Source organism: Gigantopelta aegis, chromosome 13 (assembly GCF_016097555.1).
Source record: "Gigantopelta aegis isolate Gae_Host chromosome 13, Gae_host_genome, whole genome shotgun sequence".
NCBI lineage: Eukaryota > Metazoa > Mollusca > Gastropoda > Neomphalida > Peltospiridae > Gigantopelta > Gigantopelta aegis.
The window spans coordinates 38,397,721-38,417,889 of NC_054711.1; the positions used below are offsets into that span (position 1 = coordinate 38,397,721).

The 20,169-nt window shown below is 38.5% G+C and overlaps 1 protein-coding gene across 2 annotated transcripts in view; it reads left to right on the top strand.

The window, feature by feature from the left end:
- The window catches only part of LOC121387038, a 38,758-nt gene that overhangs the window by 5,857 nt on the left and 12,732 nt on the right, over positions 1–20,169 (top strand). Inside the window, exons 2-7 of one of the 2 annotated variants that reach the window (XM_041518045.1) lie at positions 91–241; positions 2,513–2,571; positions 5,649–5,839; positions 7,764–7,871; positions 12,704–14,829; positions 17,617–17,737. In XM_041518045.1, coding sequence (XP_041373979.1) covers positions 191–241; positions 2,513–2,571; positions 5,649–5,839; positions 7,764–7,871; positions 12,704–14,829; positions 17,617–17,737 — 2,656 coding nt within the window. In that variant the 5' untranslated portion in view covers positions 91–190. The remainder of the gene's footprint in view (positions 1–90; positions 242–2,512; positions 2,572–5,648; positions 5,840–7,763; positions 7,872–12,703; positions 14,830–17,616; positions 17,738–20,169) is intronic. The other variant, XM_041518046.1, reaches the window with a different exon arrangement.

Sequence of the window (20,169 nt, forward strand, 5' to 3'; positions counted from 1 at the left end):
GATACCTAATAGCCCATGGTTAATAAATGAATGTGGTCTAGTGGTGTCATTAAAGAAAACCAAACTTTAACTTGTTTTGTTTTTTTCTAGATGGAGGTGTAACTGGGCTCTATGGTCCGGGCATGCTGCTCTGACTTGCCCTTTCCAAGTGCTGTGTTTAATCTAGTGTCGGCCATTCAAGCTGTCCATCATGTCAGGCAAGGCTAAGAAGAATGCTACAGCTCCTACTGGAAAACCAAAGGTAAGGATTTAAATTTAAGTGTGTTTTAAAAAAAAATGGACATAACCTTCAGGGTTTTAGTGCATATTTTCATTTCTACTTCACCTGACCTCAAACAAATGTATATTCCCCATAGGATAGTAGTCTGGTCCGAACTTCCAGTGGGATAGCCTAAAATTCTTCCAATGAATTCTCCTTTCTGTTTCCGGTCACATGACTGTAAATCCCTTCTTTTTCCTTCTCTGATAATGTAAATAATTCACATTTTCTGTTTGTTACTGTGTTGTTTAAAAATTTGTTTAACCTGGTTTAATAACATGCTTTTAAAAGTAAACTGAAAATTCCAAATTTATTGTAAAAGAAAGGAAATTCTGAGTCACGGCAGTGTTCGACATTAATGGTATCCCGATATCCCGGCGATACTAGAATTTAAGTTTGGATACCAGACTTCAACCCAGTATCCCATCGGGATACCATATAATGTTTTTTTTTTTTTTTTTTTTAAACATGCGTGTTTTTTTTTTCGCTGAAACAATGAAAGTCGTAATTTACTGTTGAAGTAAAGTAACAGTATTTCCCCTTACTTGTACCCAGTCTAATGCTACACTGGAGCAATAGCGGCATAGCAGTGGACTGGGAACCGCTAAGTCGCTATTGTTTTTGTTGGGAAGTTTCCTCCCTTCAAATTTTATTTGAGATATTGATTTCACATCTGCAAAAAATTGATACAGGTAGGTTTATCATTAGTAATGTCAAAAACACTTATAGATTACTGCTAAATATTAATTTATGTCAGTATTATGCAAAAATAGATGCAGCAAATCTTTTTGCCGATTCTGTTTGATTGCGAAAATTTCACGAATTTCGCGATTTTGATTGCGGTGTAGCATTAGACTGGGAACGAGAACAGTGTCGTCCAAGATTGTTACGATGTTATTTATGAATTTCATTTAAATGGGATACTAAATTATCAGGTGGGATACCAGATTTTGAAATTTTAGTATCCAACTGGGATACTGCCAACAATGTTTGATCTCGAACATTGCACGGCTATGGGCATCAAGTCAAATTTGAGAAATAAACCCCTTACTTTGATATATATACTGTACAAGTCTATCACAAACCTAATTTTGGGGGACTGTGATGCATCCCATGAATTGTCTCAGGGGTGCAGAAATGGAAAATATTTCACTAGCCCGCCGGACCAGAACCAACTAAAATTGACTAGCCCGCCAAAATTTCTACATGTCCGCCAGCCTATAGAACAATATATTATTGTTTAACATATTTAATGACAAAAATACTTGGTACGTGATCAACATCACGTGGCAAATAAACAAAATCAAGCCCCAAACTTTGATTGACGAAGCAATAAATTAAAAAATATTCTGGTAAAAACTAAGTTTTTCACATTTTTTTCATATAGATTTACAAAATCATACAATAATGTTAAGTGTAATTAACTTTGTCAAAATGTTAACTTTAAAAAAACATATCTACAAAACAATTTGTGTATGGCGCCGTGCCTGTTTTACTCTCTGGAAAAAACACCGGTAACATACATGCAGGTCACCGGCCTCGGTGGCGTCGTGGCAGGCCATCGGTCTACAGGCTGGTAGGTACTGGGTTCGGATCCCAGTCGAGGCATGGGATTTTTAATCGAGATACCGACTCCAAACCCTGAGTGAGTGCTCCGCAAGGCTCAATGGGTAGGTGTAAACCACTTGCACCGACCAGTGATTCATAACTGGTTCAACAAAGGCCATGGTTTGTGCTATCCTGCCTGTGGGAAGCGCAAATAAAAGATCCCTTGCTGCCTGTCGTAAAAAGAGTAGCCTATGTGGCGACAGCGGGTTTCCTCTAAAAACAGTGTCAGAATGACCATATGTTTGACGTCCAATAGCCGATGATAAGATAAAAAATCAATGTGCTCTTGCGGCGTCGTTAAATAAAACAAACTTTACTTTACATGCAGGTCATGAAACGAATGGTAGAAATTGATTTATGTGTATTTGTAACAATAATTAAATAAGCTGTACTGGTTGTAGTTATAAAAATTACTATGCGATATAAATTCACAATTTTACACAATTTGTGACTTTGTGTTATATGTTGATAAATTCACAAAAAAATGACAAACATTTCCTATGTAAATTTATAAATGTTCATTTTTTTCTTCTGCTTCAAATATTGGGTTTGTTGGATGGTAGGGGTGATGATGTTATGAAATTGTTTATATTGGTGTACGTTACGTGACTTGGCTGTACAGGGTGTGTTTTTATCTTTTCACAGCTATCCAAGTCAAAGTCACTAGTTGGGGAGACTGGAGCTAAACCAAAGATTGCTAAAAGGTATTTTGTGCCATGGTACAGTACACAAACTAACAAAGTTTGTTTTGTTTCACGACACCACTAGAGCACGTTGATTAATTAATCATTGGCTACTGGATGTCAAACATTTGGTAATTCTCACATAGTCATCAGAGGAAACCTGCTACATTTAAAAAAAAATTAGTAGCAAGGTCTCTTATATATGCACCATCAGACATACCACGACCTTTAATACGCCAGTCGTGATGCACTGGTTGGAACGAGAAATGGCCCAGTGGGGCCCACCGACGGGAGTTGAACCTAGACTGACCACGCATCAAGCAGACACTTTTCCACTAGGCTAAATGTTGTTCCACAACCTAACACTAAAGCCAACTAACAATCCATAGTTTGTTTCTGTAAATCTGTGATCATAATACAGTGCATAGTGTAACACTAAAGCCAACTAACAATCCATAGTTTGTTTCTGTAAATCTGTGATCATAATACAGTACATAGTGTAACAATAAAGCCAACTAACAATCCATAGTTTGTTTCTGTAAATCTGTGATCATAATACAGTACATAGTGTAACAATAAAGCCAACTAACAATCCATAGTTTGTTTCTGTAAATCTGTGATCATAATACAGTACATAGTGTAACAATAAAGCCAACTAACAATCCATAGTTTGTTTCTGTAAATCTGTGATCATAATACAGTACATAGTGTAACAATAAAGCCAACTAACAATCCATAGTTTGTTTCTGTAAATCTGTGATCATAATACAGTACATAGTGTAACAATAAAGCCAACTAACAATCCATAGTTTGTTTCTGTAAATCTGTGATCATAATACAGTACATAGTGTAACAAAGCTAAAGCCAACTAACAATCCATAGTTTGTTTCTGTAAATCTGTGATCATAATACAGTACATAGTGTAACACTAAAGCCAACTAACAATCCATAGTTTGTTTCTGTAAATCTGTGATCATAATACAGTACATAGTGTAACACTAAAGCCAACTAACAATCCATAGTTTGTTTCTGTAAATCTGTGATCATAATACAGTACATAGTGTAACACTAAAGCCAACTAACAATCCATAGTTTGTTTCTGTAAATCTGTGATCATAATACAGTACATAATCTTAACAATAAAACAACCAACAAGCCCTGACCAGTGGGCAAAGCCTATATTACGGTCTGTAAGTCTAATTATACAGTACATAGTGTAACAATAAAACAACCAACAAGCCCTGACCAGTGGGCAAAGCCTATATTAAGGTTTGTAAGTCTAATTATACAGTACATAGTGTAACAATAAAACAACCAACAAGCCCTGACCAATGGGCAAAGCCTATATTACGGTCTGTAAGTCTAATTATACAGTACATAGTGTAACAATAAAACAACCAACAGCCCTGACCAGTGGGCAAAGCCTATATTAAGGTTTGTAAGTCTAATTATACAGTACATAGTGTAACAATAAAACAACTAACAAGCCCTGACCAATGGGCAAAGCCTATATTAAGGTTTGTAAGTCTAATTATACAGTACATAGTGTAACAATAAAACAACCAACAAGCCCTGACCAATGGGCAAAGCCTATATTACGGTCTGTAAGTCTGTAATTATACAGTACATAGTGTAACAATAAAACAACCAACAAGCCCTGACCAATGGGCAAAGCCTATATTACGGTCTGTAAGTCTAATTATACAGTACATAGTGTAACAATAAAACAACTAACAAGCCCTGACCAGTGGGCAAAGCCTATATTACGGTCTGTAAATCTGTAATTATACAGTACATAGTGTAACAATAAAACAACTAACAAGCCCTGACCAGTGGGCAAAGCCTATATTACAGTCTGTAAGTCTAATTATACAGTACATAGTGTAACAATAAAACAACTAACAAGCCCTGACCAATGGGCAAAGCCTATATTAAGGTTTGTAAGTCTAATTATACAGTACATAGTGTAACAATAAAACAACCAACAAGCCCTGACCAGTGGGCAAAGCCTATATTAAGGTTTGTAAGTCTAATTATACAGTACATAGTGTAACAATAAAACAACCAACAAGCCCTGACCAATGGGCAAAGCCTATATTACGGTCTGTAAGTCTGTAATTATACAGTACATAGTGTAACAATAAAACAACTAACAAGCCCTGACCAGTGGGCAAAGCCTATATTAAGGTTTGTAAGTCTAATTATACAGTACATAGTGTAACAATAAAACAACCAACAAGCCCTGACCAATGGACAAAGCCTATATTAAGTCTGTAATTATACAATACACAACCTCACCAGCTGTAACCTGTAATTAGCTGTGCAAAGGAACACAGTCGCTGTTTTCCCACAACTTAACCAATGTCCCATTCTGATGACTGGTATATCAATGGTTGTGGTGTGTGCTGTCCTGTGTTGGAAGGTGCATTAAAAAAAATCCCTTACTATGTTACAATTATGAAATGTTTGACATCCAATGACCAATGATTATTTGATCAATATGTTCATATAAAAGATCTGTTGCTACTAATGGAACAAAGTAGCGGATTTCCTCTCTAAGACTGTATGTCAGAATTACTGATAATTAATAAATCAATGGGCTCTAGTGGTGTCATTAAACAAAAGAAACTAACATCAGCCCTCTGAGAATAAAAATTTGGGTAAACTATTCATGGGTTACACAAAAACAAATTTCTTAAGTCTGAAATTTGTACATAACCCATCATGAACTTGTAAATGATTTCATATATTCAATGTCCGAATGAAAAATGTGTTATGCAAACTGTACTTATGCGAGCTATGCGTGAACGAAACCTCTTTCTCTGTCTCTCTCTCTCTCTCTCTCTCTCTCTCTCTCTCTCTCTCTCTCTCTCTCTCTCTCTCTCTCTCTCTCTCTCTCTCTCTCTCTCTCTCTCTCTCTCTCTCTCAATTTTCAGTCGCCTGAACATTGTTACCGTGAACAGATATGATTGCAAGAATACTTACTAATTTTCTGTGCCTCTATAGTTTTTCGAGAAGAGTCCTATGTTCGGTAGCACAGAACACTTGGATAACTTTCTCATTTAACTGAACTAACGTTCCTTTCCTTCCCTTCCTAGAAGCGGCAGTACAACGAGTATGAAGGACAAGCGAGACCGTAAAGCCGTGAAGGCGACGGCGACATCCAAGACTAAATCTTGTTACAGTCTGTATTCCGAGGAGTCTGAAAGTGACCGGGTCACTTCGGCCAGTCGCGGCGGAATTGACCGGTGTTCTGAGCTGCTGTACCACTTGCTAGACAGAAAGAAAGGTCAGCTGGTGAAGAACGTGGATTTTTAAAAGGGTTTGGGAGAAAGGAAATGTTTTATTTGATGATGCACTCAACACATTTTATTTACGGTTATATGGACCAATTGCATATCATGTGAATGCTTTATCTTTACCTCTGAGCTAGCTCTGTGTGCCAAATTATTTATTAAAGAGACAGACCCTAGTTTCAGCCTATAAGAATTAACACTAAATTTAGTTAATCTACAAACCTGTAACACATTTGGACTTTTAAATAGTGAAATACCCTCTAAAAATAGACTAAAACTTGACTCCATAACTGTTAGCTTTCAGACGCACGTGTTTTAAAAAATAAGATGAAATGCATTTTGTGATATTAAAAACACCAGGATGACCAAAAACACTTCGAATGTACGGAAATGGATAATCTAAAAAATAAAATATAAGTAAAGTATGATTTCAGTTACCATAAATGACTAATAGTAAAAAAAAAATGCTGTAGTGTTTAAAAACTATGGTACAAAAAACTAAACTTCAAAAAATTGCAGAAAACCAGTTATTTTCCAACAAAATATCAATTAATACATACAATTATTTTAACAAATTACATTTTTTTTTTACCAATTGCAATTGGCTAATTTGGCGAGTACCACAGGTAGCCTTGGGGGAGGTGGGGTGCATACAATACGGTAATATTATTAGTCTCCTACCGGTCCAACCAGAGGGGATTATAGGTTTTGTCTCCATCCATCCGTCTGTCTGTCCCACATATAGTTCATAGCTCTATCATGTTGAGTTACAAAGTTACACTGATTTTTGACTTTGGGTTATGAAGAAGAAGAAATTATAACTTTAAATTGTTTTTTTCGTTGTGTCAAGGTATTGAGTTGAACTTTTGTGTATAGTTTACCATGTACTGTTACAGATCAAGTTTGACTTTCTTGGCAATTTACCCATTTTTCACAGAGTTATGGCCCTTGAACATATATTGCTTTAGCAGAACTTTCAAAATGCTTAAAGCGCTCGCTTGATGCGCAATGGGTTTAGGATTGATCCCTGTAGGTGGGCCCATTGGGCTATTTCTCATTCCAGCCAGTGTAACAGCTGGTGTAACAAAGGCTGTGGTATGTACTGTCCTGTCTGTGGGATGGTGCATATAACAGATCCCTTGCTGCTAATCGAAAAGAGTAGCCCATGATGTGGCGACAGTGGGTTTCCTGTCTTTATATCTGTGTGGTCCTTAACTATATATCTGATGCCATATAACCATAAATAAAATGTGTTGAGTGTGTCGTTAAATAAAACAATTTCCTTCCTTCCTTCAAAATGCTTGTTACGGTGGCGGTAGGTGATGAGCATATAACATGAATGTAATGTAGTATTGTAATGCAAAACAATTATACAGGTGCAGAATTAATTACTTGAGGGAAAATAAGTAGCAGGGGGGGGTGAGGGTTGGTGGGGTGGCAGGACCAGTGGTAAAGGAACAGACTTGGTTTAATATATACCAAGATGTTTTTGGAGAAATACACATATATAAAAAAAAATATCCTGCAACCACCTTTTCTGTTGACATATTATAGTGACGGATAAAGCACAGTCATATATGCATAGTAGCAGGATATGACTTTTGACGTCACTCATGTGATATCACAGGCATAGCTACATTACAAAATCACTCATTTTATTTTACCTCTAAGTCATCGTACAAAGTAGCTGAAATAACAGAAATAATAGCTTTTTATGATCTGCAAGATAAAGAGAATAACTAGTTAATGACGTAGGATATTGGCTTTATCCTGTTCAGGCCGAATGAGAAATTTCACTCGGAAGAGCCTTGCAGAATTTTTCATTCTTACTTTCACAGGATAAAGCTGATATCCTACATAATTAACTAGTCTTTCTCTAGTTATTCTCTCTCTCTATTTTTTTTCTTTTGTTTAAAGCAGGTGGTCGTAGCAAGATGTTATCATCCCCGTGTTATGGAAAGGTTGATGAATTGCAGCCAGCTGGCCTGACATCGAGAGTTGACTTCCAGATTAAGGAACCTGATTGTAAGTCATGCAGTGTTCTTACATTACGCGGCCTGATTGTAAGTCATGCAGTGTTCTTACATTACGCGACCTGATTGTAAGTCATGCAGTGTTCTTACATCACACGACCTGATTGTAAGTCATGCAGTGTTGTTACATCACGCGACCTGATTGTAAGTCATGCAGTGTTCTTACATCACGCGACCTGATTGTAAGTCATGCAGTGTTGTTACATTACGCGACCTGATTGTAAGTCATGCAGTGTTCTTACATTACGCGACCTGATTGTAAGTCATGCAGTGTTCTTACATTACGCGACGCGACCTGATTGTAAGTCATGCAGTGTTCTTACATCACACGACCTGATTGTAAGTCATGCGGTGTTGTTACATTACGCGACCTGATTGTAAGTCATGCAGTGTTCTTATGTTCTTACATTACGCGGCCTGATTGTAAGTCATGCAGTGTTCTTACATTACGCGACCTGATTGTAAGTCATGCAGTGTTCTTACATCACACGACCTGATTGTAAGTCATGCAGTGTTGTTACATTACGCGACCTGATTGTAAGTCATGCAGTGTTGTTACATTACGCGACCTGATTGTAAGTCATGCAGTGTTGTTACATTATGCGACCTGATTGTAAGTCATGCAGTGTTCTTACATTACGCGACCTGATTATAAGTCATGCAGTGTTCTTACATTACGCGACCTGATTGTAAGTCATGCGGTGTTCTTACATTACGCGACCTGATTGTAAGTCATGCGGTGTTCTTACATTACGCGACCTGATTGTAAGTCATGCAGTGTTCTTACATTACGCGACCTGATTGTAAGTCATGCAGTGTTCTTACATTACGCGACCTGATTGTAAGTCATGCAGTGTTCTTACATTACGCGACCTGATTGTAAGTCATGCAGTGTTCTTACATTACGCGACGGGACCTAGCCCAATGGCAGGACTAGCTCTGGGTCCGCTGAACATTTCACCAAATTATCTAGCAAACTTAAAAAACCCCACTTATTTTCTAAAAAAAAAATCAATTATATCATGAAATTATTTCGCCAAATTAAAATAAAATTTGCAAAGTTTTTTGAAATTCGCTATTTGCTAGTGCTAGAGCTAGCCCTGCAATGGTAAAGCGCCCACTTGATGCACAGTCAGTCTGGGATCGATCCCCGTCAGTCGGCCTATTGGGCTATTTCTCGTTCCATCCTGTGCTCCACGATGTAAAATACCAAAAGCTGTGGTATGTGCTGTTCTGTCTGTGGGATAATGTATATAAAAGATCCCTTGCTACTAATGAAAAAATGTAACAGGTTTCCTCTCTAGGGCTGTCAAAATTCCCAAATGTTTGACATCCAATAGCCGATGATTAACAAATCAGTGTGCTCTAGTGGTTTGTTTGTTTTGTTTAACGACACCACTAGAGCACATTGATTAATTAATCATCGGCTATTGGCTGTCAAACATTTGGTAATTATGACTCGTAGTCATCAGAGGAATCCCGCTACATTTTCCCTAATGCAGCAAGGGATCTTTTATGTGCACTTTCTCACAGACTTGAAGGCGCATACTATGGCCTTTGTCCAGTTGGAACAAGAAAAAATCCTGTCAGCTGAATGATTCCACTGAGGTGGTTTGATCCTGTGATGCAAGCACCTCAAGCGAGTACTCAACCAACTGAGCTAAATCCCGCCCGTGCTTTAATGGTGTTAGATATTAGGTTTTTTTAGTAATTCGGGGCTCGAAATACGAAGTAAAATATGGCCTGCTGTTATTGAAAAAAACCGATAGCAGGCGGTACGGTGAGGGTTTGGTATAGACTATAGTATTTGAAAAATTATGACCTCTGGATCAAAAAGATAGCATGGGATACGGTGAGGGTTTGGTATAGACTATAGTATTTGAAAACTTGTGACCTCTGGATCAAAAAGATAGCATGCGGTAAGGTGAGGGTTTGGTTTACACTATAGTATTTGAAAACTTATGACCTCTGGATCAAAAAGATAGCATGGGATACGGTGAGGGTTTGGTATAGACTATAGTATTTGAAAACTTGTGACCTCTGGATCAAAAAGATAGCATGCGGTAAGGTGAGGGTTTGGTTTAGACTATAGTATTTGAAAACTTATGACCTCTGGATCAAAAAGATAGCATACGGTAAGGTGAGGGTTTGGTATAGACTATAGTATTTGAAAACTTGTGACCTCTGGATCAAAAAGTTAGCATACGGTAAGGTGAGGGTTTGGTGTAGACTATAGTATTTGAAAACTTATGACCTCTGGATCAAAAAAGATAGCACGGGATAAGGTGAGGGTTTGGTATAGACTATAGTATTTGAAAACTTGTGACCTCTGGATCAAAAAGATAGCACGGGATAAGGTGAGGGTTTGGTATAGACTATAGTATTTGAAAACCTATGACCTCTGAGATGGATTTTAGACATTACAGAATTAAAATGCAACAAAATTAGCAGTTAAATAACTAGGTCTTAAACAGTGGACTGCTTTTTGCAGGCCGCCATTTCGAACCCTGATTAATGACTTGTAGTAGACTGGAATGTGCATCCTGAAATTGTAGGTACTACCAGTCGTAATGTCATACTGATTAAAACATGTTCATTTCCCTACCTCAAATTGCAAGCACTCAGAGAAATTACATTAACCTTTAGACTACTGGATTAATTTTTGACAAAATCCACGTTGATTGGGTACAAGTTTATAATTTTTACTCACATATCTTAAATAATTTATAAATACATAAAATAAAGTTCATGTTTGAATCGGTAAGTATTATTTTGGTGGGCTTTTATAATTTTAATGATATTTTAGATCAGTTAATGTTGACTAAAATTAGACAAAAACATTGAAAAAGTTACGTTTACTTACCGGCATTTGTGGCCAGCTGTCCAGTATTTATGTCTATTATTCCCGATAACAGTAGTTTTCTGACCAGAATTAAAAAAAAAAAAACCGAACTACGATTCATATCCTAATATTTGGTGGTAAAACGATCAAATTTATTATCAAATTAGCTATCACAATCAGCTCTCGATCCCTAAAAAAGACCGCGACATGCCGCCATTGTTGTCAAGCGAAAATACTTGCCAAAAACCCCACTTTTTCAACTCAAAATTAAAGCTATACAAGAAGCTGAGTTGTCTTCTGTTTCCACTTATACAAGTCGTTCTAGTGAGTGCCGTGTGCAAAATGGCAGGAATTATGAATTGGGGAATGCACTGTATACAGTGTATAGTATGTTGACTGGCGCGACGTTGGGTGAGATATCTCGCCTGCAGTAGTCAAAAGGTTAAAATTTACCCGTCAAAAGAGTTATGTCCCTTCACATTTTTTTTTTCGTTTACAAGTTTGTCAAAATATTTTTGATTTCATGGGTCCATAAAAAACTTAATTATATTGCCTAAATTGTGGACATTAGTTGTTTTTTTTGTATAATAATCAGTAAGTTTTGTACATGTATATATTTTTTATATATATTTTGTGGTACCCTGTACATGGCTTACGAGCCACATTGCTTATTTTATTGCCCGATATATATAAATTGCGAAATGAAAAGAAAGGAAAGGAAGATAAGTAAAGAGAGAAAGTGAACTGCTTAGATATTCTTACGCGATCAGGGCTAGTGAACTGCTTAGATATTCTTACGCGATCAGGGCTAGTGAACTGCTTAGATATTCTTACGCGATCAGGGCTAGTGAACTGCTTAGATATTCTTACGCGATCAGGGCTAGTGAACTGCTTAGATATTCTTACGCGATCAGGGCTAGTGAACTGCTTAGCTATTCTTACGCGATCAGGGCTAGTGAACTGCTTAGCTATTCTTACGCGATCAGGGCTAGTGAACTGCTTAGCTATTCTTACGCGATCAGGGCTAGTGAACTGCTTAGCTATTCTTACGCGATCAGGGCTAGTGAACTGCTTACATATTCTTACGCGATCAGGGCTAGTGAACTGCTTAGATATTCTTACGCGATCAGGGCTAGTGAACTGCTTAGCTATTCTTACGCGATCAGGGCTAGTGAACTGCTTAGCTATTCTTACGCGATCAGGGCTAGTGAACTGCTTAGCTATTCTTACGCGATCAGGGCTAGTGAACTGCTTAGCTATTCTTACGCGATCAGGGCTAGTGAACTGCTTAGCTATTCTTACGCGATCAGGGCTAGTGAACTGCTTACATATTCTTACGCGATCAGGGCTAGTGAACTGCTTAGATATTCTTACGCGATCAGGGCTAGTGAACTGCTTAGCTATTCTTACGCGATCAGGGCTAGTGAACTGCTTAGCTATTCTTACGCGATCAGGGCTAGTGAACTGCTTAGCTATTCTTACGCGATCAGGGCTAGTGAACTGCTTAGCTATTCTTACGCGATCAGGGCTAGTGAACTGCTTAGCTATTCTTACGCGATCAGGGCTAGTGAACTGCTTAGCTATTCTTACGCGATCAGGGCTAGTGAACTGCTTAGATATTCTTACGCGATCAGGGCTAGTGAACTGCTTAGCTATTCTTACGCGATCAGGGCTAGTGAACTGCTTAGCTATTCTTACGCGATCAGGGCTAGTGAACTGCTTAGCTATTCTTACGCGATCAGGGCTAGTGAACTGCTTAGCTATTCTTACGCGATCAGGGCTAGTGAACTGCTTAGCTATTCTTACGCGATCAGGGCTAGCTGTACCTCTCGGCTAATTCACCAATTGCAAATTTCAAACTAGCAAAATTTTATTGAAAATTTAGCCCCAAAAAATGTTTTCATGTAATAATAGCCATAGTTTAAAAAAATGTGCTGAGATGTCATTAAACAGACATTCCTTTCCTTTTTTTTCCCTTGCAGCGCCCGACACTATGATAGCTGCTCTGATGAGTGGAGAGCGGAACACTCCGCGAACTCGAGCGCCGGTCGTCGATATCAAGACGCCGTTTAACCAGCGACTCATGTCGTCCACGCCAGACCCGGACAAATGTCTCTCTCCGGGCATGCAGCTCATCCCCGAGAAAGACGTGGATCTGAGCAACGTGTTCCGACAAAGCGCGGCATCAAAGAGCACCAATTACGTGGTCAACCCTATGGATCTCAGCAGCTTGGTGATTCAGAATTACTCGCAGAGTCCGAATTCGTACTCCAGTCGAAGATCTTCCCACAGAGACCGGATGGGTTACAGTGTCGCCCAGAATGAACTTGTCTTGTTGGAGACGGATGCTCCCAAGAAGAGTGATATGGCCGATTTCCAGTGCTACCTCCATCGAGAATCGTCGAAAGGGCTTTCGCCACCTCTCTTTCTGCAAGGTGGTCGCAGTGACATTGGTGCTATGTACTCTGTCAGAGACCAAGAGGATCATGGTGGCAGTGGTGGTGATCATGGTGGTGGTGGCAGTGGTGATCGTTGTAGTGATGTAGGTGTCTGGGAACAAAATCAAAATGGCCGCCTCGATGTTGGTGCTGTCAAAAAACAAGAGGATCGCGGTGGTGGTCATGATATCGATGTAGGTATCAGGGACCAGAATCGAGGTGGCCAGAATGGTGTTAGTGCGGTGTACACTGTCAGAAAGCAAGAGGATCGCGGTGGTGGTCGTGATGTTGATGTAGGTATCAGGGACCAGAATCGAGGTGGCCAGAATGGTGTTAGTGCGGTGTACACTGTCAGAGAGCAAGAGGATTGCGGTGGCGCCGACGGTGTTAGTGATGTAGGGGTCATAGACCAGAATCTGAATGGCTGTAGCGACATTGTTTGTACTTCAGCCACAGGAACACAGAATCCGGGTGGTGGTAGTGACCTTGTTGCTGTGCAGACCGTTAACGAAGAGGTTCAGCGTAGTCATACTGATGTTGGTGCTGGAGGAACAAAAGAACGAAGCAGTAGTGTCGGCGCTATGGCCAATGGCAGAGATCTAGTAGATCTAGTTCCGTTTAGTGCTGAAGGACTGAAGGGGCACGATAGTAGTGTCGGTGCTATGGCCAGTGGCAGAGATCTAGTTCCGTTTAGTACCAGAGGACTGAAGGGGCACGATAGTAATGTCGGTGCTATGGGTATTGGTACAGAAGAGGATCATCATAGACAAAGCGATGTTGGTGCTGATAGTTTGGTTGGAGGGTTGGAGAATATTGGTGTTGGTGTGTGTAGTGCTGGAGAACAGGAAAATGAGAAAAGCAATGTGTATGACTCGAACATGGAAAGTGCGGCTGGCGTGTATAAAACTGACGATGATCATGATCACGTTACCACAGCTAATGCAGTTGACGTTGACCGCAATAATTCCTGTGAAGAGGATGGTGGTTTGGATGAAATGACCCCCACGGAAGTGACGGCAACGTTTAGTGTCGGCACTCGTATGAGTGGATATCTGGGTGGTGAGAGCAGAAACACGATTTCTTCAAGTCCGCCGGGGATCGACAGTCGTGTACTGATAGCGAAAACAAGTCCTGGTCACCATCAACACGAGCCTCGTGCAATTCTCGGTCGGCAAGCTAGTAAATCGCAACCAAACAACAAACTGAATTCTGTTGGTTTTGGAGACACTCCGGGAAATGTTATGTCGGACATTTCGAGAGTCTGTTATTCCGAACCGGGGCAGCAGCTGAGCCCGGAGAAGATTTATCCATTGGGCAGTGGTTGTTATGACGACGAGGAATGTGCTGTCCTGTTCAGTCACATTAATCCGTGCTCTTTGAATCCGAACGTTGGTATTTCGAAACCACTTCCCTTCCTGCACGACTTTGTCGAGACCCCGGCTAATTCCCCTATTAATGTTTCAGCCAAGATGAACCATCCTGGTGCCTCCAGATTTGACACTGGCCATGTTGGAACGTATGTCGGATTGGGAATTAAATCCCAGGAATCTTGTTTTAAACCGCCGTTGAGTTTTCTTCAAACAATTCTCGCGTCAAACGGCATGGACACCCCAGTGAATTCGCCCAACAGGAGTCCTGTGAATTCAGATTTAGGCTTTCTTCATTCTGAGGTAAATTTGTTTATTGTGTGTTTTTTTTTAATTGACAGATCATTGTTTCTAATCACTGTAACAAATTTTTCACTATTAGAGCCAACCGGCCTCGGTGGTGTAGTGGTTAGGCCATCGGTCTACAGGCTGGTAGGTACTAGGTTCAGATCCCAGTCGAGGCATGGGATTTTTAATCCAGATACCGACTCCAACCCCTGAGTGAGTGCTCCGCAAGGCTCAATGGGTAGGTGTAAACTACTTGCACCGACCAGTGATCCATAACTGGTTCAAAAAAGGCCATGGTTTGTGCTATTCTGCCTGTGAGAAGCACAAATAAAAGATCCCTTGCTGCTAATCGGAAAGAGTAGCCCATGTAGTGGCGACAGCGGGTTTCCTCTCAAAATCTGTGTGGTCCTTAACCATATGTCTGACGCCATATAACGTAAATAAAATGTGTTGGAGTGCGTCGTTAAATACTGTTAAATAATTTATTTTTCGCGGGATCAAATTTTCGCGATTTAATGAAAATGAGTGAATCTCCCAACGCCCATCAATAAAAAAAACGAAGTACAGATGTCAATAATTTTGTTTTGAAAACGGAACTTAGTTTTGCCGGTTGTTACGCTAATCTGTAGAACTAATCCTACATGTACATGCGAGTGCTATACACATAAAACAATAGTTTTCCTGCTTTAACCAATCAAGACTTTATTGTCCTTATAATTGTTATAAAAACAAAAACTGAAAACAAACGAAACGAAATTTGAAGGCACAAGCTACTAGTACTCAGTAACTTAAGTTTGATTGAAACAATATTTATTGCCGTCAAAATACTAGTTCAAAACGGTTTGTAATTGGCTAACTGGCCAAAAATAAAAATAAAATTGTGAAACATCTGAACATAGCCCAGTCCGGATTTTTTCACTTCCACATTTTTAATATACTGTGATAATGCATGTTTACTTCCGTCGATGAACACGTGTAGACTCTGTCCGATGAACTGATCGCTAGCACATGTGAAGGAAAACAGCATAAAGCTTTTTAGTGTTAGTATTGTTTTATTATCATGTATGTACTTACAATCGTGTTCTTGATTTAAAGTTTTAAACAGCTTTTGTGTTTTGTGGTTTGTTCCGTGACAGGAGGGAGCACCACTTTGTTACTACTAGCCTCGTGCATCGGAAACTAATGTGGTATAGTTGGAACGAGACTACATATTTTAAAAAAAAATTGTCGGCCTTTATAAAAAGTTTATTTTCACGTGGAATATATTTTCACGAATTTCATTCACACACGAAAAACGCGAAAATAAATTCCACGCGAAAATAAAGTATTATACAGTAAAACATTTCTTTCCTTCTTTCTTTCTATTAGAGCCATTTGAAATATTAAATTGATTTTATTATTTAGATTAGTCATTTCTGTAAGGTCCAAAGTCTTTCTGGTCATCCTGGTGTTTCCAGTACCATGAAGGGAGGGGGCGTACCCCAGTGGTAAAGTGTTCACTTGATGCGCTGTCGGTTTGGAATCGATCCCCGTCGGTGGTCCATTGGGCTATTTCTTGTTCCAGCCAGTGCACCACGACTGGTATATCAAACGATGTGGTATGTGCTATCCTGCCTGTGGGATGGTGCATATAAAAGACCTCTAGCTACTAATAGAAAAATGTAGCGGGTTTAACATGCAATAGCTGATAATTAATAAATCAATGTGCTCTAGTGGTGTTGTTAAACAAAACAAACTTTACTTTATTTTAGAATTCACAAAAGTTTAAAGCATATACACTATATGATGATTAAAACTGTTTGACAAATGTTTGAGAATGTCACCAGCCCAAGTTAACAGAAGTCTTAGCTAGTGCCTATGTATTGTAGTAATGCAGTTGATAATTTTTTACTAATTCAGGCCAAAAATTCACTAACTGGGCCTGAGGGCTAATGGATTGATCTAACACAGTAAAAGTGAATCATTTATTGGTTTGGCAGTGTTCGAGATTAAAAATTTTGGGCAGTATCCCAGTTGGATACTAACATTTCAAAATCTGGTATCCACCTGAGAATTTATTATTATATGGTATCCCGGTGTGATGCTGGGTTCTTAAAGTCTGGTATCCAAAATTAAATTCTGGTATCCCCAGGATATTGGGATACCGTTAATCTCGAACACTGTTTGGGTATGACCATCTGTGATACTGGTTCACTTTTCAGCAGTTTAGTTGTTTTAGTACCAAGGCCCCGTTCCACGAAGCGATCTTAGCACTAAGATCACCTTAGTGCATGAGGTAGCTATGCATTTAAGGTGATCTTAGGGCTAAGATGGCTTTGTGGAACGGGACCCTGGTGAGCAATTCCGGACCCAATTTCACAAAACATCGTAAGTCTAGTTTTGCACATAAACATAAATCTATGACTAAACCACAATTCTTATTACTATTATAGTAGAATAAATATAGTTAGAAATACACATATTTCATTTTCTTTTGTCTTTAAAATGCTCCATCTTCCGTAATGATGCAATTTTCTGCGTGAAATTGATCCCAAATACATGTAAACGCACGACCGGTATAATTGCTAGTAGCAGACGTAAACTTACGACGTTTAGTGAAAAAGATGTCAGACACGTGTAAACGTACGCCCTGTATAACTGCTGGTAGCAGACGTAAACTTACGATGTTTAGTGAAATAGGTCTCAGGCCTCTTTGTTTTATCCTCGCGTTAATTTCATGTTATAATGTGATGTAGATTAAAAACTGACCCATTTCATTGATGAAAGTGACATATTAAGTTAAATTTGATGATGTTTTTTCAGCAGGAACTGATTCAAAGAGATTTTCCAAAGCTGCCTCAGCCACCGACACCGGATGCCCCTCATGGACCTAGTCACGTTCGGTTCTTGTTGAAGGAACTTGAAAACATGGCCAAAATCTCAGGTAAGCTTCAGTCAAGGGGGTGGCATGTAGCCCAGTGGTAAAGCGTTCACTTAATATGCGGTCAGTTGGTGATACCTCAGCAGAGTAAGTTTCTTACACTATCATCAGGAGGGCGAGACGTAGTACAGTGGTAAAGCGTTCACTTAATATGCGGTCAGTTGGTGATACCTCAGCAGAGTAAGTTTCTTACACTATCATCAGGAGGGCGAGACGTAGTACAGTGGTAAAGCGTTTGCTTGATATGCGGTCAGTTGGTGATACCTCAGCAGAGTAAGTTCCTTACACTATCATCAGGAGGGCGAGACGTAGTACAGTGGTAAAGCGTTCGCTTGATATGCGGTCAGTTGGTGATACCTCAGCAGAGTAAGTTTCTTACACTATCATCAGGAGGGCGAGACGTAGTACAGTGGTAAAGCGTTCGCTTGATATGCGGTCAGTTGGTGATACCTCAGCAGAGTAAGTTCCTTACACTATCATCAGGAGGGCGAGACGTAGTACAGTGGTAAAGCGTTCGCTTGATATGCGGTCAGTTGGTGATACCTCAGCAGAGTAAGTTCCTTACACTATCATCAGGAGGGCGAGACGTAGTACAGTGGTAAAGCGTTCGCTTGATATGCGGTCAGTTGGTGATACCTCAGCAGAGTAAGTTCCTTACACTATCATCAGGAGGGCGAGACGTAGTACAGTGGTAAAGCACTCGCTTGAAGCACAGTCAGTCTGGGATTGATTTTCGTTGGTATATCAAAGGCCGTTGTATGTTCTATTCTGTCTGTGAGATGGTGCATATAAAAGATCTCTTGTTACTAATGGAAAAATGTAACGGATTTTGTCTCTAAGACTATAGGTCAGAATTACCAAATGTTTGACATCCAGTAGCCTATTAATAAATCAATGTGCTATAATGGTGTTGTTAAATAAAACAAGTTTAACTTTCCTATGTCTCATTGAGTAATGTTGGAAGTAATTGTTACAGTTTACTTATTTGATGTTGGAAGTAATAGTCACAGTTTACTTATTTGATGTTGGAAGTAATAGTCACACTTTACATTATTTGATGTTGGAAGTAATTGTTACAGTTTACTTATTTGATGTTGGAAGTAATAGTCACAGTTTACTTATTTGATGTTGGAAGTAATTGTTACAGTTTACTTATTTGATGTTGGAAGTAATTGTTACAGTTTACTTATTTGATGTTGGAAGTAATTGTTACAGTTTACTTATTTGATGTTGGAAGTAATAGTCACAGTTTACTTATTTGATGTTGGAAGTAATTGTTACAGTTTACTTATTTGATGTTGGAAGTAATAGTCACAGTTTACATTATTTGATGTTGGAAGTAATAGTCACACTTTACATTATTTGATGTTGGAAGTAATTGTTACAGTTTACTTATTTGATGTTGGAAGTAATAGTCACAGTTTACTTATTTGATGTTGGAAGTAATTGTTACAGTTTACTTATTTGATGTTGGAAGTAATTGTTACAGTTTACTTATTTGATGTTGGAAGTAATTGTTACAGTTTACTTATTTGATGTTGGAAGTAATAGTCACAGTTTACTTATTTGATGTTGGAAGTAATTGTTACAGTTTACTTATTTGATGTTGGAAGTAATAGTCACAGTTTACATTATTTGATGTTGGAAGTAATAGTCACAGTTTATTTATTTGATGTTGGAAGTAATTGTTACAGTTTACTTATTTGATGTTGGAAGTAATTGTTACAGTTTACTTATTTGATGTTGGAAGTAATTGTTACAGTTTACTTATTTTCACAGTTTATGTTGGAAGTAATAGTCACAGTTTTTACAAGTTACAGTTTACTTATTTGATGTTGGAAGTAATAGTCACAGTTTACATTATTTGATGTTGGAAGTAATAGTCACAGTTTACTTATTTGATGTTGGAAGTAATAGTCACAGTTTACAGTTATTTGGATGTAATAGGTTTAAGTGTTGGAATAATAGTCACAGTTTACATTATTTGATGTTGGAAGTAATAGTCACAGTTTAAGATGTTGGAATAATAGTCACAGTTTACATTATTTGATGTTGGAAGTAATTGTTACAGTTTACTTATTTTGATGTTGGAAGTAATAGTCACAGTTTACTTATTTGATGTTGGAAGTAATAGTCACAGTTTACTTATTTGATGTTGGAAGTAATAGTTACAGTTTACTTATTTGATGTTGGAAGTAATTGTTACAGTTTACTTATTTGATGTTGGAAGTAATAGTCACAGTTTACATTATTTGATTTTGGAAGTAATAGTTACAGTTTACTTATTTGATGTTGGAAGTAATAGTCACAGTTTACATTATTTGATGTTGGAAGTAATTGTTACAGTTTACTTATTTGATGTTGGAAGTAATTGTTACAGTTTACTTATTTGATGTTGGAAGTAATAGTCACAGTTTACATTATTTGATGTTGGA